Source organism: Typopeltis vanoorti, chromosome 10 (assembly GCF_054136105.1).
Source record: "Typopeltis vanoorti isolate ZY-2024b chromosome 10, IOZ_Tvanoo_1.0, whole genome shotgun sequence".
In the NCBI taxonomy this organism is placed as follows: domain Eukaryota; kingdom Metazoa; phylum Arthropoda; class Arachnida; order Uropygi; family Thelyphonidae; genus Typopeltis; species Typopeltis vanoorti.
In genome coordinates, this window is record NC_143558.1 from 34,543,941 (window position 1) to 34,560,592 (window position 16,652).

At 34.4% G+C, this 16,652-nt stretch overlaps 1 protein-coding gene across 1 annotated transcript in view; it reads right to left on the reverse strand.

Moving 5' to 3' along the window:
- LOC150102320 (N-acetylated-alpha-linked acidic dipeptidase 2-like) overlaps positions 1 to 14,417 on the reverse strand; it is a 46,583-nt gene extending 32,166 nt beyond the window's left edge. Inside the window, exons 1-7 of the mRNA XM_090399293.1 lie at positions 14,281 to 14,417; positions 9,834 to 10,075; positions 8,686 to 8,842; positions 8,123 to 8,254; positions 7,810 to 7,932; positions 7,303 to 7,492; positions 466 to 556 (exon numbers count right to left, since the gene is read on the reverse strand). Of these exons, the coding sequence (XP_090255419.1) occupies positions 466 to 556; positions 7,303 to 7,492; positions 7,810 to 7,932; positions 8,123 to 8,254; positions 8,686 to 8,842; positions 9,834 to 10,060 (920 nt within the window). The 5' untranslated portion in view covers positions 10,061 to 10,075; positions 14,281 to 14,417. The remainder of the gene's footprint in view (positions 1 to 465; positions 557 to 7,302; positions 7,493 to 7,809; positions 7,933 to 8,122; positions 8,255 to 8,685; positions 8,843 to 9,833; positions 10,076 to 14,280) is intronic.
- Positions 14,418 to 16,652: the final 2,235 nt, after the last annotated feature.

A 16,652-nucleotide genomic window follows, 5' to 3' on the forward strand; every position in this document is an offset into this window, starting at 1 on the left:
TTGAAAGCATATATATGTAGAAAGTTTTTTACCTTGGGTATAAGACACGTTAAAGATACCAAGCTATTTTAAATATAAACCTGATTTTAATCCATTTCCCAAGCTTGACTTTCTTGTCTGTTTGCTTACTTTGGAAATGGATTAAAACCAGATTTATATTTAAAAATAGCTTGGTATCTTTAACATATATATATATCCCTAGAGAAATGGCTAGATAAAATTATTTATATAGAGCATTTCTGGAAGATAATGAACGATTAATTGTCTATAAGTCCAGTTGTTAATACTGCTGGAATAGACAGTTTCATGTTGAGATTGAAATGTAAAATACTAATGAAAGGAAGAAAAAGAAGATATATTTCATATATATATATATATATATATATATATATATATATATATATATATATATATATATGAAATAAGTTGCGTAAAAGATTGGAATGAAGGAAAGAAATCACTTACTCTATAATGACTTGAGCATCGGTGTATCCGATTGGCTGACAGGGAATCTTTGGCAGTTCCACTTCATCTACTGGATAACGATATGCCCCATCTGGAACGATAAATAACTTATAAAAATTATTGCATGCACTGCAGTGAACACCTCTCGAGCATAATGTACTTCATTTCTTTAAAAAAATTGTAAAAAAATTGTAAATTAGTGACTTTTATAGTTAGTAATGTTACCATCTATCATATAATTATATAAAAGGGATATCCAGAAATGTAGATAGAAAACTAATAGCTATATTAAGAGATGCTTATTTACAAGAATGCAGTTGCAGCAATTAGAATAGGTAATGATTTGGGAAAATGGTTTAGAACAAGCAGGGGTACCAGACAGGGGAGACTTAATGGACCAGTATTTTCATTGGACATTTAGAAAGAGCAATGGATAAAACGAAGGAAGGTGCAAAAGGAATATCGATACATGAGATGAGAATTAACAATCTTAGATTTGCAGATGACATTATTATTATTGAAGAAGGCGAAAGAGAACTAAAAAAAACAACATTGAAACAGTTAAATGAGGAAAGGAAAAGATTTGGACCTTGTTATGAACTTGGAAAAAACAAAGACAATGGTATTTGGTGAGAAGAACATGAAACAAAAGACACAAGTGGATGGAATTGATATAGAAAATATAAAACAATTCACATATTTGGGAAATAAAATGACATGTGACTTGGACTGTAAAAAAGACAAAGATCAGGATTGCAAAGGGAAGGACAAATCTGAAGGCCATGGATAACAGCCTGTAAACAAAACTAAGAGTGCTGGAAACATGCGTCTTTAGTGGTGTATTGTACGGATCTGAAACGTGGGTAACAAATAAGGAATGAAGAAAGAGAATTATGGCATTTGAAAGAAGTTGTTACAGGAAGATTCTAAGAATAGAATGGGTATAGAAAACCACAAATGAAGAATTCTTTCGGAAGATACAACCAAAGAAGAATTTAATGCAGCAGATTAGAAAACGGAAGCTGCAATTATTTGGACACATTTGTAGAATGAGTGAGGATCGGAAGATAAAGACATTCATGTTTGGTATTATGGATGGTGTAAACAGAAGAGGTAGATCATACAGAGAATGGATAGACGACATAAAGGAGTGTCGTGGAATGGGATTACAGAAACTGCAACACTGTACACTGGACAAAGAAAGAAGATAGTGAAGGAGGCATTGGAAAATAACCATGGTAGTAAGCCCATAGTTCGTGATGATGATGATCCAGAAAACACCGAAAACAATTTATTGAACGACAATTTACCGAAATGCAATATATAGAAATAACAATTAATCGAAACAGCAATTAATCGAACGGCAGTTTCTAGAAAAAAGAATTTTTCAAATGGCAATTAAGCGAAAACGCAATTTACGAAATGCAGGTCATCGAAAACCAACAATTCATCTAAACTACAATTCATCAAATGGACAGTTCGTCGAAAAATGACTTATAAGACATGTCAAGTGAAATGTATTTATCAAAAAGAAATGCAGTTTTTAATGGATTATCTTTCGCTGCAATTGAAGCTAGCATGATTTGTATTGCATTATGTATTGTATCTAAACGTATGTGTAGCAATTTTTGAGGAATATTCCTTTTAGTCAGTATATGCGTTGCGTGTATTTTATGTGTGTTTCACACAACTTGGAAAATATGTAAAAAAAGCTTTGGCTGGTGGTTAGAGAACAAGGGGACTAGTTTAGGTATGAAACGACTGAATTTCCCAGAGTGAAACCCTCCATCCCTGTATGAGACCGGATAACTCGCCTTCAATTGAAGAGGACTGATAAAAATTCTTCGCATCATGCACGGATTGGAACTCAGGTCTGTCTAACTCTGTAGTCGGTATAGACGACGCCCTTTGGTCAGAAACACCTGGATTCGATTTCCGTCAGTTACGTGAGGGAACCTTCATCTGATCTCTTTGGACGAAGGTGAGTTATCCGGTCTCATACGATGGTAGGGGAGTTTTCTCCCCCCAGAACAGGTAAATCGCCCCATGAACATGAATTGCCCTTAGGGGATGCAGCAAGGAGTGACGAATGGACCGCATTAAAAAATTCGTCGTAAATCCCTCATTAGGGGGGACTCTACCCGTGCTGAAGGGATGGATGAGATCAGTCAGTAAATAGTAGTATTAGTATGATGACGTGCGCACATAAACCAATTATATGGGATGAATTTTACTCCAGCTTGGTATTTAAACCTTTTTAAAAAATTTGACGAACTGTTCCAGTATTCAGTTCAATTCTATATGAGGCTACAAAGGGACAATATATCGATATTTTATATTACAATAACTCTCTGACTTAGTGGAATACATGGAAATATCGGAATTTGTAAAATGCACAAGAGGTCTGTGTGGTTCAATTTTAGTTCCAGCAGGATTGCTTTTATTAAAAAATTTTGGTAAACAAGTTTCGAAATGATGTTAATAATTCTGCTCTAGCTGATGAAATTTAATGAAATTTTATAGTTAAGGTCAATTTTAAAATTTGTCAGTTTTTGTTTCAATCTGATCATTCTTGTTGTGAAAAAATTAGGTAGAAGAAACGTTTTTGTCTTGAAGTAAATCACTGTCTACACAATGAAGTAGCAAGTACACTTTCAGAATAATGTTGGAAAAAACAACAAAATTATATCATATCGATAGCCATCTACATATGTTGTCTACATCTTGGGTGACGTTAGGTATACTTACCGAACACTTTAAAACAATAATTTTCAAGAAAATTGGTCTTTCGATGAATTTGGAAAGAAATAATTCCATAATCGACGAACTGTTTATTCAATAAATTGCGTTTTCGATTAATTGCCATTCGTTAAATTGTTCTTCGGTTAATTGTTTATTCGAGGAATTTCTTTTTCGGTGAATTGCCGTTGGGTAAATTGTCTTTCGATGAAAAAATTCATGGAACCATTTGATATCATCGAAAATTAATTTATTTAATGTAAGTTATTTTAATGTAAGATATTTCTGCCACTAGGGAACATCACAAGCGAAAAAAATATAAGAGAAATAACTTAATAGGAAGTGCGGAAAGATGCTGTATATGCCTCAAGGGTGATCAGTCGTTCAGGGATTAAATTGATTCTTTGGTTAAACACACACAGACAGTTTTCTATTATTGACATGAATGCAATCGCCGCAAATTTTTCTTGAACGGTCACATTGATTCATTTGCAATATTCATCAAGGAGTGACTATTACTAATACGTAGCTAACACTATTGCGAAAAGTATGAGAACATCTCAGCAGAAGCATACGTGATACAAAGAACATGCATATATATATATATAGGCTATTATGGCTCTAGGAAGATACGCATATAAAGGGCATTTTATTATTATTATTTTATTTTTATTTTTTTTCGTGAACACCTCCAAGGATTCCGAAGACTCATCGCGGGAGGACAACTATTGTACAACTCTCCGTCTTCACCACTACACCGAACCTCTACTACCAATCATCTACAACAGCGCCATCTGCTGCCCATCACCACCACAGCTAGTATTTTTGTCTGTAAATTGCTTGTGTTCTCAAGGGCCGATTTGTCTGTATGCGGGATGAAAAACCCGAGTTTCCGGGAGAAAAAACCCTGCTACCTCCGTATTTTTCAATCCTTCGATTGAAAAAGTCCATATAAAGATTCCTCCCGTCATGACGAGACTCGAGCTTAGACCTTTTCCAATTGAAGGACACAGCGTACAGTCGTTTTTCAAATTGCGCTACGGAGGCGCATTATATAATATAATGACATCCGACGCACAGCTTAACAAATGCGAATGCAATAACAATAGATCCTGCTCTAATATAGCAAAAACTGGGCTTGGATAGAAAAAAAAATGTGGACTAGAAACGGAAAATCAGTGAACCACGCTAGGCTACAAACGTTTGGCAACTCCATGAGCAGGATTGTCTCAACTGTAAGGTGTGAGGAGGGGGGGGGGGTGTTCTTTCTTAGTATGCATTTGATCCATTGGTTTTAATCGATACTACAATGAACGTAGAGATGCATATTCATGAAGACATGAAATGTGATAACGCCACATTTCATGCCTTTATGGAATTCTATGGTGAAAGGTCATTCTTATTCCAGCAACACTGCCATACAGCAAAGTCTACTGTGGCTTACGTCGAAGATAATCGACCTCAAATGGACTGATCAGCTCAGAGCTCTCATCTAATTCGAACTGAGTATTATGGAATAAAAGATCGATATGTAAGAAACCGTTCTTGAAATTCAATATCATTTCTGAACTCAAGAGAATGAAAAAAAAAAAAAAATCAGCTAACGCCTTTTTATTCCCGTATACGGGGCCATTTAGCCCTATGTAACTTTTGGAGACTGAGTGGGCAGTTCAATCTCCACTGGTACCCAATCAGAGACAGATGGCCCAAGGCTATCACTAATTAAGCGGTACGCAGTGAAGAGAGACGGCTCAAATGTGCCGCCATCTCGTGGTCCCTGACCCTAACACAATTTTTTAATGTCTGAAATAATGTGGGTTCTACGGTCGATTTTCTTGAGTTTACAGGACGAAAAACCCGAGTTTCCGGGAGGAAAAACCTGCTTTCCCGTGCCAGAGATCGACTAACTCGGGAACCGGTCGAGAGAATGTTCAGTAAATAATAACATGAATTTTCTCGTGGCACTTTTCGAAATTAGATGGGCAAATCAAATGCAATATTTTGATTTTCGGTCGGTACTTGAAGAATCAGAGTAGTCATAGGAAATAAGAAACAAAAATATTCATTTTATGGGATTTTAAAGTCATTTGTTAAATATTTTTTTCTTTTTTGTATCCAAGCATTATTTTATAATGCCGTGCAGCCCTGTCGAATAGGCATTTGCTTAAGCACTTGAATGTTATAGGTTTGCTCTTGTTAGAGTATAGGACTACATGATGGCACATGTAGTTTGAGAAATCTCTCCTCTGAAAGATTCTATTCACTAATAGCCTTTCGCTTAATTGTCAATGTAGCTGATGTGTAAAGTGGTTGGCCACCAGTCTTTACAGCTAAAAAGTGTTAGTGGATTTGTTATTTTTAGGTTTATAATAGAAATTAATATTAAAAGCGAAACGAGAGCTGTCAATTAGATATTCTTTTTTATTTCAAAAATATCAGTTCCCTATCGAGTTTTATCAATCAGGAATCTTATTTAAAACATGAATACCCTTCATGTCACATATCCTTAAAATAATTAAACATTAATCTGCAATTTTTCCGATTACAATTATTATTATTATATGTAAGCACCTATAGGGAGTCAGAGACTCATTGAGAGAGATCCGTGAAGGTGTAATTCCTTTGTATCTATCATATCTCTCCTTTAAAACAAATGGGAAAAAATTACTGATGACCCATCACAATGTCTGTATATCTCCCCTCCATCTATCTCTCAAATTATGAAGACTGCTTCAAGTTTGTCTTCATATGCAAAGCTTTACACTAGTTATGATTCTGGTTCACCAGTGCTGGACCTTTTCCACCATTCCCTCATCTTCATAGAACCCAGGTGACTAGATCTGAGCAGAGATGTGGTCACATGGATTTGCTAATGAATACACTACTACATAAGGCATGTGTAGATCAGTGGAAGTGGCGCTTGCATCCTCTGCGCTTGGTCGCTCGAGAATTAGTCTTAGGTTCATGTCTAGTTGCCGACTGGAGGAATTTTTTCTAAGCCTATTTTCGACCGGTTCCCGAGTTAGTCGATCTCTGGCATGGGAAAGCGGGCTTTTCCTCCTGGAAACTCGGGTTTTTCGTCCCGTAAACTCAAGAAAATCGACCGTAAAACCCATATTATTTCAGACAGTAACATATCCTGTTAGGATTAGGGACAAGAGATGGCAGCACTTGTTTGCCAGCCTCTTCATCGGTGGGCTGCCTATAATTAGTGATAGACATGGGCCAGCTACGCTGATTGGTACTGGTGGAGATTTAACTGCCAACTCAGTCTCCAAAAGCTAGATAGGGTACAAAAGGCCTCGTCTACTTCCCTATAAGGGAACAAAAGGAGCTAACTAATTTCAGAGCCATCGCCAGATTAGATCGTGCCCTGAGGCAAACAATTAAATATCGCCCCCTGATGGATTATAAGACAAAAATATAAGAAAATCTCCTTATTAGAAGAGAAACATTAATACAACACGATTACATAATAATATTAATTAAATGTTTGCTCTATGGGGATATCGCACAATAAAACTGTTTATAAGTTCTTCAAAATTTAAATTATAAGCTATGTTCTCCTCTGTCGATATAGTTGTTAGAACAACCAATCTTTCTTAGGTCATTGCTGTTCGCAAATAATTTTTAATTAGTTCAAGCTTGGAAAACTTCTTTCTGCACTTGGTATGCTAATAGGAATTGTTAGCGTAGCGACGGTGCCTACCGCAATATGGCTGAACGAGTGCCCTTATCAAGCAGCCCGTGAGGCAGGCTGCCTCTGTGCTACACCCTGTCGACGGTACTTGCTGATTTATTTATTTACACTACAACATGTTTGTTTTTCACATGATAGAAGTGGTCTGAATGCGAGTCCCATGATGCAATGAGAAACATCAGACAATTTGTAAAATTAATAAGAATTATTTTATGTTGAACGCCATGGATATAATTATTTCAAGCGTTATTACATTACACAACAAAATATAGCAGTGTTGGTGGTTTCTTTGACTCATAAGTCAATATATTCAGGGACACTAGGCATGTGTTTTATTTCATAATGCAGATTTTAGAGATAACACTTGAGAAAAATAATACACAAAAAATAGTTCTCACCTATAGCAGGATATCCAGGAGTTAATGGATCTCCTTTCCCATGCCGTATATTTCCACGCTGAATAGCATCTCCTGGTACCCACCAGCTATTGGGATATACATCGTTGGCATCAGAGGCATTAAGAGCAACATGTGAGGGATCCAAAAAGAGAATAACACCTGCTGCCCCTCTGGCCTCAGCCTCACTTACCTGAAATTATGTGAAATAAGTTTACAGAATAAAATAAGTAATAAACATAGGATAGCAAACCATCTTGAGCGAAATGGGTTATCATTACGGATGTTTTCAATTTAAATTGCTGTTGAACTATTAATCAAGTTATGAATTGTTCACATCCGAAAGCTGCCGAATGTACGCAGATAAACAAGAATAGGTATAATTTATAGAGATACTTAAATTAAAGGACAGAATGAAAACAGTAAGCATTGTCGTTAAGAAAATGCTAAAAAAATATCTTTTATTGTAACAAGGTCAAGGTTGAAATTCAGGAAAAGGAAAGCACCTACTTTATTTCCACGAGCTATTTTTCCGTAGCGGGTAATGCAGATTTTCCCAGACACGTTAACTCCCATAGACTCCAACTCGTTGAAGTCTTCAACACGCCCGTAATTTACAAAAACAGCCTCTGCCTATAAAAAATGAAGAAATAAGTAATACATGGTAAAGCAGATAGCTGGAAATAATTTTTAATTTTATGATTTTGTGGTTTTTATTATTCGTGTATATATGACGAAAAAGAGAGCGACAATACGATGATAATTGACTACGGCTCAATCTTAATAATCTTGATTGAAATATCATAAAAGGAAAAATTCTTACGGTAATATCTGCAGATGGAGAATATGCATTAAATCCTTGAATAAGATTTGTTATGTTTTCTGAAGCACTAAGTCCTTTTTCCTGAGTAGTAGCAGTATAAACAGTTTTAGCAATGCCATTGACGATTTCTATCTGAAAAAAATAATCTCATTTATATGAACTGCAAGGAAATAGTCTAACTTCTTGTTCGACTAACGCCAAAGTAATTATAAGAAATAAAATATAAAAAATATATATTTAAAATATATCTTGTAACAAAAAAGGTATATAGAATCTCTATGAATTTTATTTAAAATCGAAAAATACTTATTAATTCAGTGGCATAACTAAGATTAATTATCAAGCCCACCCCCGATAACAAGTTTTCAATCAATTCGTGAATATCTTTAAGCTACTTACTAAGAACTTTCTTTAGTTCCACTAAAATCCCAATCAACCATGCATTATTGGGTTTCTCGATGTAAGTATGCCACTGATTTGATTGGTTTCTTTCAGTCTAATAAATTTTCGTAACCTGACCTGTTTAAACAAAGAGAACAACTCATTCAGAAAATTTTGCGTACCGAATTTGGTTTTTCTTTATTGGGGAATGAAAGAAGTACGTCGTAGGGAATCAGAGAGACTGCATCGAGTCCTTGTAATATCCACGTTTCTTCGATATATTCAGCTAACTCCTCATCCCGAGGTGTACTAGCTACATGAGGTTCCTTACTTAAAAACCTATAAAATTGAACAGTCACTTAAATTTCAAATATCATACATTCCTTTAAAATTCTCAGCTAAATTAAGTAACTTAATTTGTATACTTCGTCATTACTTAATAATCATCTTCTACATATTTTAGATATAAAAGCGTACATTAACGCTTTTGAATATAAAAAACTAGGGGGAGCTTCGCTTCTGTGACGTAATGAGGAAATTAATTTTTCTTTTTCTGCTTAGCCAATATAAATATTTTTATTTCTTTTATACAGTAACGAATGCAAACTTCACGCATGTCTTTTTAGTAAATCTTTTTAATAGACAACGCCATAGAAATGGAAAAGTGTGTCAAAATGGTTATTTATAAATTAAATTTCTCCAAAATTGTAGAAAGAGAAATTGGCTATTTATTCCCTTTTTTAGTTCTATCCAATGGAAAAGATAACTATATTGATATACTGAACTGCTTTTCAGTTAATTACAAGAAAATTATTTAAAAAATAATAAAATAAAATAAATAAATAAAAAGAAGGATCAACTTAAACCGAAAGATTTCTGATTTACAGGATTTATTTATTATTTATTATCATTATTTGTTTATTTTGTTAAAATGTAAGTTCACAACGCATTCCACTCCATGGAAAAATTTACTTTGCTGCTCGAAGTGAGTAAACATTTTGATCTGTCAGCCCATCAGTTAACAAGAAGGTACATACATTGTAGGAAAAAAAACGTAAATAAACTAATTACTTTTTCTTCTTACACAATGTTAGAGAGGAGAGTTTTAAACGAAGAGAGAATTTTTATTTATAAACAAGATTGTGTGTGTGTGTGTGAATTCTTTTATTTATAATTAATATAATTACTTTTAATTATAATTCCAGAAACGGTAGAATTAAATAACAACATTACAAAATCATTTAATTATGAAATAAAATAATTGGATATAAGCTATTACAACTTTAATAACTTTAAAAGTTTAAAAACAACTTAAATAAAATCACATCACCTTAAATTGTCTTTAATATTTCTGGTTTTGACTTCCTTAATAATTCTCTTCGTGATATGGTCACCTTCTTCATAGAAGCTTTGCGTGATTTTTTTCATAATGTTTATTTTGGATGATTCTTTCTCTCTGGAATCATGTGAAATTGCAAAATAGCCAACAATAATTCCGATAGTCAGAGAAATTATTCCTGTCACTAAAGAAACTGCAATGGTATCTGTCGTCACCATTTTTCTGAGACAAACCTAAGGTAAAAAAACAAATCGATTTTTAAAAATTCTACTATATTATATTATATACAGACTAAAAGTATACAATACATTAGCCTTACCAGTCCTATTGTATGGAAATGAAATCTGGACAATAAAACAAAAAGACAAAAAAAAAAAAAAGATTAATAACAGTAAGGTATACTTTATTCGATCACAAAAGAAATGAAGAAATAATTAAACCAAGAATCTGTAATAGAAAACATAAGTGGATGGAACATGCTGAAAGAATGAAAACAGAAAGATTACCGAAACAAGCCTTAAATTACAAACCATTAGGAAAAAGAAAACCAGGACGTCCTCTTAAGAGATTCAACGGTTACTTCTAAGTCTGGAACAGGACTAAATACTTGACAAGCATGATGATGATGATGATTATATACAGACAATAATTACCATTGGTGGCGGTTGATAGCGTTGAGTGTAGTTGATGGATAATGATATTGTGTGCAGATAGCCATGTTTTGTGTAGATGGAGGCTTAAGTTGTGTAAAATAGTGTTCTCCCGCGATGAGTCCTTGCACTCCTTAAAGATGTCACGTAATCATAATAATAATAATTAGTATTATTACTTTCACCGGTAGCCAATCAGGGATAGCTGGCCCAAGACTATCACTCATTTTAAACAGCATCCAGTGAAGAGACTGGTAAACAAGTACTGCCATCTAGTGATCCCTGACCTTAACATAACATGTTATTATCTGGAATAGTGGTGGTTCTACAGTTGATTTTCTTGAGTTTCCAGGATGAAAAACCAGTTTCTGGGAGAAAAAAAAAACTGTTGCCCTTGACAGAGATCGACTAACTCGGGAATCGGTCGAAGAAAGCTCACAAAACGTTCCTCCTGTCGGCAGCTAGAATTGAACTTAGACTACACCGAACCTCTACTACGAATCATCTCCATCAACGCCATCTACCGCCCACCTCCACCACCACAACAACTAGTATTTTTTTGTTTGTAAACTGCGTGTGTTCTGAAGGGCCAATTTGTCTGTATGCGGGATGAAAAACCTGAGTATCGCGTTAAATCGCAGTGCATTTGTTTGTGTAACGATAATTGAAAAAATATTATTCCTTTCATATTTTCAACAGTGACACTCGTCATAATTCAGTCTTGTATCTATAATAAATAAATAATTATATGTTATTTTAACAAAATAAAATAAGATTTTCAAAAAAATAGTTCACCACGCACACGCGCCAATAATAAACATTTCATATCTCACAGAAATAAGGCGCGTAAGCAAACTAAAAATACACTGCCGCGTGAGCAGTTACAGTCGGGAATGACGTAACGTGCAATGACAAGCGCAAACGAATATCCGCGTTAGATCGCAGTGCATTTGTTTTGTAATCTACAGCGTTAATCGAACAATTCCAATTATTAACTGTTCAATCAATGTCAAAACATAAGCTGTAACCTTTAACATGTTGTACTGCATTTATATAATGTTCTAAGCATTGTTATTATTTATAAACATAAACAAAATTTAATTTTTCCATTTTTTCCTTGTGGGTGCTGCAGTGTCGCAGTGCTTATGCACAGGCCGCCACTGCTTTGGTGTACAAAAACACACGTTTCTGGTGGAGGAAACCCTACTTGTGAATGCCAAAGAATGGCTAACTCCGGAAATTGCCAAAGAAAGGCCGCCTAAAATAGACTCTCTGCTCGACAATTAGAATAGAACCTATAATAATGTTTCTTCCGGCGGTCCAGTGCTGTGTGAGCAAATCTTTTTTAATTTGTAAATAAAATAATGATTAAAAACTACGGTCTCACTCGTCGATATGATAAGGTATATAATATACACAAAAGTCCGTAGGCACTCTTCTATTTGCAAGATATTCAGGCAATGAATTCGACCCACGCCCACTCTGCACGCAAAATAAATAAATAAATACAGTAATACCCCTCACCCTCTTATTTTCCCCTCTTGTGCAATTTTCAAGGATGCTCTTGTTTCTTTTTTTTCCACCACCTGAAAATTCTGTCTCTTATCCTTCCAGTAAATACCTCTAAACGTCACTATCATATCGCTCTATCATCTTCTATCTACCAAACTCTACAGACTATATTACTTCACTCTGTCTTCATAGCTAACATTCCAAAATGAAATTATTTTTGTCAAAGGTCTCTGAGTCCTCTTCAAATCCTTCAAATAGTGACTATATTTGAGAGTAGAATTCCAGATATGGTCTGATCAGTGCCTTATACAATGAAATCACTACCATTTTATGTCTACTGATTAATGTTCATCTTAATATTGCAGTAATCCTTTGAGATGTCATTATATCTTTGTATATAAGTATACAAGATGATTACGATCATCTTATATACTTCTCTTGTTCTATATTCACCATAGTATTTATTGATGTCCTCACGCTGTTCCTCTGTCCATTTTAATTTCTTTCTCGTAACTGCCTTCTTCACCTCATTGCATTTCGCTCTATCCCGTTCTTCCATCTTCCATTTTCAATCTTCAATGCTCTTTTGTCTCCTGTGAGATCCACTTCTTCTTTTGCTTTTCTGTCTTTGGGACCGTTTGTTCCGCTGCATTTTTGATTGCAGACACCACTTTGTTGTTTCTATCCCCCAGTTCCTTTTTTTGTAATAGATTTCGGTTCCACGTCGAGCACTTTTCTATACCCTTTCTCTGTAATTTACTCCTTCCCTTAGCATCGTTAATTCACAAATCACCAGACAGAGTCAGATCTCCTGCTTGGACTAACATTTATTTACTTCCAGCCTCTCTTGACATAAACACATCACATCAGTCGCTTCCTCAGCATCTAAGATGTATTTTATTTTTGACCCATCCATCTACTAGTTATATACAAATCTCAAATCCGCCCATCCTTAGAATACTGCTCACATTTTAAAAAAAAAATTTCGTAAACAATTTAAAAAAGTACAGAAGTATTCCGTATACTGTTGGAGGAATATGAGAATCAGCAAACTTAATTGATTTGTAAATTAAAACAGTTCTTGGCGAGTTGGGAACACATTTGTGATATTTTCATTTAAAAAATGTTCTCAAACATTTTATTAATACTGAATAGGAACACTCTGAAGCACTTTCAGCTTAAATCTGAAAGGAAATACTTCGAGTTAGCATGATGGGGCGAAAATCACATCATGATCTGATTGCTCTCAACCAACAGGTCACGGCCGGTTTCATCTCCCGATGTGAGGTTACCTCCCTGCTTATTGGAGGCGTGAAGTGTCTTGAAAAAGTTTTATGTTTGGGCTCGAGAGCAGGGCTTTCGTACTATGTTAAAAATAAATAAAAAATTAGAAAAATATATATAAACCTTATAAAAATGGGGGGGGGAGTCTTTAACCCACGGTACTAACGTACTATAAGTTTATTAATAACCTTTCCTGTGTAAAAAAAAAAAAAAAAAAAACCTCACATCTGGTAAGCAGCAGATCCCAGTGTTGTTACTACTCAACAGAAAACATACAGAACAAAATGTATACAGAGACGAATTATGAGAGACACCGATACCTGTTTTCTTATGAACATTATAAAAAAAAAGTGTTAAGGGATCTCAATTCATTCCTTAATACATTTTTAATTCGATCTCACGTGATTCAATTATATATACAATGAATCATCAACATGTTTGCTTCTCAAAAACGCAGAGGAAAAAATCTCAAATTTAGAAATAGAAACAAATCTAATTTATTTTGGTTTTTCAACATTATATTCTATATTAAGATCTAAGTAAGAATTTTTTTTTGCTTTTATGTATAAATAAATCCATGATATTATAGTTAGAAATGAATTGAATTTAGGAGTTAAAAATTGCAATTCTTAACAGTATCACCGAAGTATTGGTCAAACATGTATGTTGAGTCAGAGAATTTTATTTTTTTCGCTTTCAGAACATATACCATTCTTGTATTTGTAAAAATAAGATAATAAAAGCTTTGCACCTCTCATCAAGAGAAGCCTTTCGTGTTCAGTAATATTTACGTCATTTATCGTTGATTATATCTGAAGCATCAAGTAATATTATTTGTAAATTGGCGATTAGTGATTACAAAGTAAACAATATTATATATTTTTATCATTCCCCATAAAAATTGCATTCAAAAATACATACAGAAGGCTTAGATCAAAGTGATAACTTCAATTGTAAAATTCCACAATTATTTATAATTCATGTCTACTTACCTTTACTGCGTGTATGCAACAAATATGAAGCTATGAACTCGTGTCAAGGACATCTGGTCCTAATTTAAACACTCAATAGCGCCTCGCTAGACTAACGAATCAACAAATCTTTTCGACCGTTTATTTTACTATTGGCAAAGTATGTCAAGTTTTGTATATTTCAGCTGAGGCCAGTATTGAGCGATAGTTCTACACAAAAATAATTCTTTTAACTGAAGTTCCTGATATAATAATCGCTTTTTATTGGCTGACATTATCGCTATGCGTTCTTGTGAAAGATATATTCAAAGGCATCAGTGTACAGTTTTATTATTATTACGTGACATCTCCATGTCCCTCCTTTTTCGTCTATGTTTATTCATATTTAGATTATTTATTTTTAACTCTAGCTTTTTTTAAAAATTATTTTCCAGAGGATCATCTGCATTGTCCTTGAAATATCAACTTTGTTCCGAGAGGAAATAAATAACTGTGACATTTTTATGGATGCATTTAAGAGAACAAAAAAAATCGTATTTCCCTCGTGGACAGAATTGCAATTTGCAAATACACGTTCTTTCTTATTATTGCATAATTACAGAATAATAAAAAAGGAATCAATGCTTAAAATGTCATTTTTATAAATTTAACTTAAATCTCTGGTTTTCTTTTAAGATCTATGAGCCTTCGAGTTTCTAAAAAAATTAGGTACTGGTAATAACATTTATTAAAATTATTTAGTCAAAAATCGCCTTTCACCAATAACCCAATGCAATGCGTTCTATTTAAAATATGCGATCGCTTTCAGTAGCCTGCTTGATTCCTTTATTATCTTTTATTATACTAAATCGTTCTCAGACAAAGACTGTCGTAGGATCGATTCCCGTAGTCGATTACAGGAACATTTTTTCTCGACTGTTTTTCAGTCCATTCTAGAATTAGTTGATCTTTGGTAAAAGATTTTATCTCAAGTTACAAACTTGGGTTTTAAACCCCATAACTCATCAAAATTGACAACACACACACACGCGCGCGCGTCCAAATGCAAACAAATTAATACTAGTTGGGGTTTAGGAACATCACTTATTACATAGTGTGTCTTGAAATGTGTCTTGAAAATACATTCATCTCTTGGTGAAAGGTGAAACCTGAAATGGTAAGAGGTGAAGCTTGGCTGCCTATAAATTTCTGAAATAAAATTAGTAATCGACGAAAATACCTACTTATTTACCAGAATGAAAAAGGGTGAGAGAATTTATTTCATCTGAAAATTCGCAAAGGCTAAAATATATTTTTCAATCGATAATTTAGAATTTTGACCATTCTCAGAACAGAATAATTTAAAAAGAAAAATAAATCACTTGGCTAGGAACCTCTTGGTGACGTTCATGATGCATGACAGCAAAAAGCAGACTTGACATTCCTGAGTTCATCACCGATGGCAGATTTTTTTACCTTCCCCCTTTTTCCCCAAACCCATTCTAGAATTCGTTGATCTTGAGCTCAGGTAAGTAGTTTCTCTTTTCCTTCTTTTCTTCAACTTTGAGTTTTGAATTTTGAGTACTCAAATCATTCGATATCATTTGAAATCCTTTGAAAACCAAATCTCACTAATGCGAGCAATCTGAAGCCATAGGGTATTCATTGCAACAACAAACTCAGACTCTTAAATATCGATAATCCAAACCTGTCGATGTTCGATAATTGTGATGTCAGGTCTATTGTGTTCCAAATGCCGATCAGTTTGTATTCTAAAGTCCCAGAGAATTTTTGCTGTTTCGTTTTCCAGTACAGTCTCTATTTTATGCTGCCACCAGTTATCAGAAGTAGGAAAGTCATATTTTTTGCATACATGCCAATGGACGGTTTTGGACACTTGATCATGGTGGTATTTATAGTCAGTTTGAGCTATTTTGCTGAAGGCACTGATTAGATGTTCTACAATCTCCTCTTTCTGATCGCATAATCTGCATTTGCTGTTATTATTGATGTTGAAAATTTTTGCTTTGATTGCATTAGTTTGTAATGCCTGTTCTTGAGCTGCTAGAATAAATCCTTCTGTTTCTTTTTTAATGTATCTGTGTTGAAGCCATTGCCATGTTCACGTCAATTTTGTCCTCAGTATCTCGAAGAAATTGGCCATGCAAGGGTTTATTTTTCCAGCGCACATATCGGATATTTTGTTGTTCCTTTTTGTAATCGAATTTGCTTCCTGTTGCTTTTAGAAGGCCCTCTTGTTTAATTGCTTGAAGCACTGATTCAGAGCTATTGTCGATGTAATTTCTTAAACCAATTTCTTCTTCTTCCATAGTCTGTCTGTCTGACTTGCAGCAGATCCCGTCCACCTATTCTCCTCGGTAGGTACAACCGGTCAACATCACTTCATGGATGTA